Source organism: Nicotiana attenuata, unplaced genomic scaffold (assembly GCF_001879085.1).
Source record: "Nicotiana attenuata strain UT unplaced genomic scaffold, NIATTr2, whole genome shotgun sequence".
Classification (NCBI taxonomy): Eukaryota; Viridiplantae; Streptophyta; class Magnoliopsida; order Solanales; family Solanaceae; genus Nicotiana; species Nicotiana attenuata.
In genome coordinates this window covers 148755-151718 of record NW_017671547.1, presented here as the reverse complement: position 1 = coordinate 151718, position 2964 = coordinate 148755, and the positions used below count along the sequence as shown (strand labels likewise).

Below are 2964 nucleotides of genomic sequence, written 5' to 3'. Positions count from 1 at the left end.
ATCAACGCCTAGTAAACCGGATGTTCGCCAAACAAATAGGAAAGTCAATGGAAGTTTACGTTGACGACATGTGAGTTAAGTCCCTACGAGCAGAGGACCATTTGGAACATTTGCAGGAATCTTTCACCATACTGAAGAGATACAATATGAAGCTGAACCCGGAGAAATGCGCATTCGGAGTAGGGTCAGGGAAGTTCCTTGGATTCATGGTGTCCAATCGAGGGATCGAGATCAATCCCGACAAAATCAAAGCTATAGAATATATTACCATGGTGGATAGTGTCAATGTCGTTCAGAGGCTAACCACGCGCATTGCTGCTCTGGGCTGATTCATATCGAGGTTGTCCGATAAGAGCCATCGGTTCTTCGCGTTATTGAAAAAACAGAATAACTTTTCATGGACCCCGGAGTGCCAACAAGCTTTGGAAGAACTCAAATGTTACCTTCGAGCCCACCCTTGCTCCATACTCTAAAGGCAGACAAATAGTTGTACCTGTACTTAGAGGTATCTAAGATAGCAATAAGTGGAGTCTTAGTCCGGAAAGAGGAAGGTACACAATTTCCGATCTATTATGTTGGTAGAACTCTAGCCGTGGCCGAAACAAGGTACCATCACCTAGAAAAACTGGTGTTTCCTTTGCTATGTGTCTCCAGAAAATTAAAGCCGTACTTTCAATGCCATCCCATATGCGTTGTAACTTCTTACCCACTTAGGAACATAATGCACAAACCCGAGCTCTCGGGCCGACTGGCCAAATTGGCCCTAGAAATTAGTGGGTACGATATCGAATATCGGCCCCGAAATGCCATCAAATATCAAATTCTGGTAGACTTCATGGCCGAGTTCATACCGTCCATAATACCCGAAGTCAAAAAGGAATTGTTGCTAACCTCGGGGACTTCCTCGCAAATCTGGACCCTCTTTACAGATGGTGCCTCGAACGCAAAGGGGTCCAGACTCGGCATCGTGCTGAAGCCGCCAACGGTTAACGTAGTTAGGCAATCCATTAGAACTGTAAAATTGACTAACAATGAGGTTGAGTATGAGGCAATGATTGCAGGTCTCGAACTAGCTAAAAGCCTGGGGGCCAAAGTGGTCGAAGCTAAGTGCGACTCCTTCCTTGTGGTAAATCAAGTCAATGGGACATTTGAAGTAAAAGAGGAGCAAATGTGAAGATACTTAGACAAATTACAGGTAACACTACATCGATTTAAGGAATAGACCCTAAAGCACGTACCCCAAGATCAAAATACCAAAGCTGATGCTCCGGCTAACTTGGTTTCATCAGTTGATAATGATGAATCCAATTCAAGAACGATTGTTCAGCTTATGAAATCACTGGTGGAAGAAGGCCATGCTGAAATAAACTCAACAAGTTTGACCTGGGACTGGGGAAATAAGTATATAGACTATTTGAAGATTGGGAATTTGCCATCAGATCCTAAAGAATCAAGAGATGTGCGCATGAAGGCAGCCAGGTTTAGCTTGTTAAAAGATATTTTGTACAGAAGAACGTTGTGGCCCACTCGCCATATGTTTTGGACCGGGAGACACAAAATACATCTTGAGAGAAGTTCACGAGGTCATCGGTAGAAACCATTTGGGGGCCGAGTCTTTGGTTTGGAAGATAATCAGGGTTGGCTATTACTGGATTGACATGGAGAAAGATGCAAAGGACTTTGTACGAAGATGTGACGATCGTCAGAGATATGCACCGATGATCCATCAGTCCAGAGTTGCTACTACATTCGGTCTTATCACCTTGGCCATTGATGAAATGGGGGAATAGACATAGTAGGTCCCCTGCCACAGGCACCCGATAAGGCTCATTTTATACTATTTACAACTGACTATTTCTCTAAATGGGTCGAAGCTCAGGCATTCGAGAAGGTCCTGGAAAAGGAGGTCATAGACATCATTTGGGAACACATAATATGCCGGTTCTGTATACTGACCGAGATAGTGTGTGATAACGAGAAGCAGTTCATCGGCAGTAAGGTAAGCAAATTTTTCGAGGAACATAAGATCAGAAAGATCTTGTCAACACCCTATCACCCCGGTGGGAACGGACAGGCGGAGTCTACGAACAAGACAATACTTTAAAACCTTAAGAAAAGGTTGACCGATGCTAAAGGGAATGAAAGTAAATTCTTCCCAAAGTCCTGTGGGCATACCGTACCACCTCAAAAAGAGTACTAGGGCCACTCTATTCTCGTTGGTCTACGGTTTCGAAGCACTAATACCAGTTGAGGTGGAAAAACTGAGCCTTGGGTTCTGATACGCCACCGAAGAATCAAACAGTAAGGCCATGAGCACAAGACTAGAATTGTTGGATGAGAGGCACGAGGCCGCCCTAGTACCGTTGGCCGCCCAGAAATAGCAGATAGAAAGATATTACAACCGAAGAGCCAACCTCCGACACTTTAATATCGGGGACTTGGTGTTAAGAAAAGTAACAACTGAACACCCAGAACCCGAAAAAAGGGAAGCTAGGACCAAATTGGTAAGGACATATCGAGTCATCGGGATTATCGATAAAGGTTCATACAAACTCGAAGCAGAAAACGTGCATAGTTACCGAACAACTAGAATGTGATGCAGTTAAAACGATGCTACTGCTAAGGTACGATCTCTTTCACTTTTTTTATATTACAACTCGGAATAACACTTGCAGGCAACTACCAAAGGAGAATGTGGTTGTTAGTCCTGAAAGCACGTGTTGCACTCTTTTTCCCTTGAATCCGTTTTTTCCCAAATGGGTTTCTCGGCAAGGTTTTAAACGAGGCAATAGTGGATAGTGCTAAATTAGAATCAAAGATTGGTTTTAAATCAGAGTCAACGGTTGCATCAGCAGTATCCGAGCCCTCTCGAGATCGACCTTGTATACTAGGGCCCATCACCCTCGGGTCATCAAAATTTTCAGCAAGGAAACTTTGTTCTTGAACAGTCTAGGCTCGGTGACT

The 2964-nt window shown here is 44.0% G+C and overlaps 1 protein-coding gene across 1 annotated transcript; it reads left to right on the top strand.

The window, feature by feature from the left end:
* The first annotated feature begins 721 nt into the window (after window positions 1–721).
* Window positions 722–1790, top strand: LOC109208921. Its single transcript, XM_019372077.1, has 3 exons — window positions 722–1126; window positions 1328–1479; window positions 1637–1790. Exons 1-3 carry the CDS (start codon window positions 722–724, stop codon window positions 1788–1790), a joined length of 711 nt encoding a protein of 236 aa, XP_019227622.1.
* The last annotated feature ends 1174 nt before the right edge of the window (window positions 1791–2964 follow it).

What these genes read in the sequence shown, in the direction of transcription:
- LOC109208921 (XM_019372077.1), top strand. Translation starts at nt 722, where the DNA reads ATGCACAAACCCGAGCTCTCGGGCCGACTGGCCAAATTGGCCCTAGAA. An exon ending in AGTGCGACTCCTTCCTTGTG is followed by an intron (nt 1,127 to 1,327) that starts GTAAATCAAGTC and finishes ACGATTGTTCAG; the next exon opens with CTTATGAAATCACTGGTGGA. An exon ending in GTGCGCATGAAGGCAGCCAG is followed by an intron (nt 1,480 to 1,636) that starts GTTTAGCTTGTT and finishes GAAGATAATCAG; the next exon opens with GGTTGGCTATTACTGGATTG.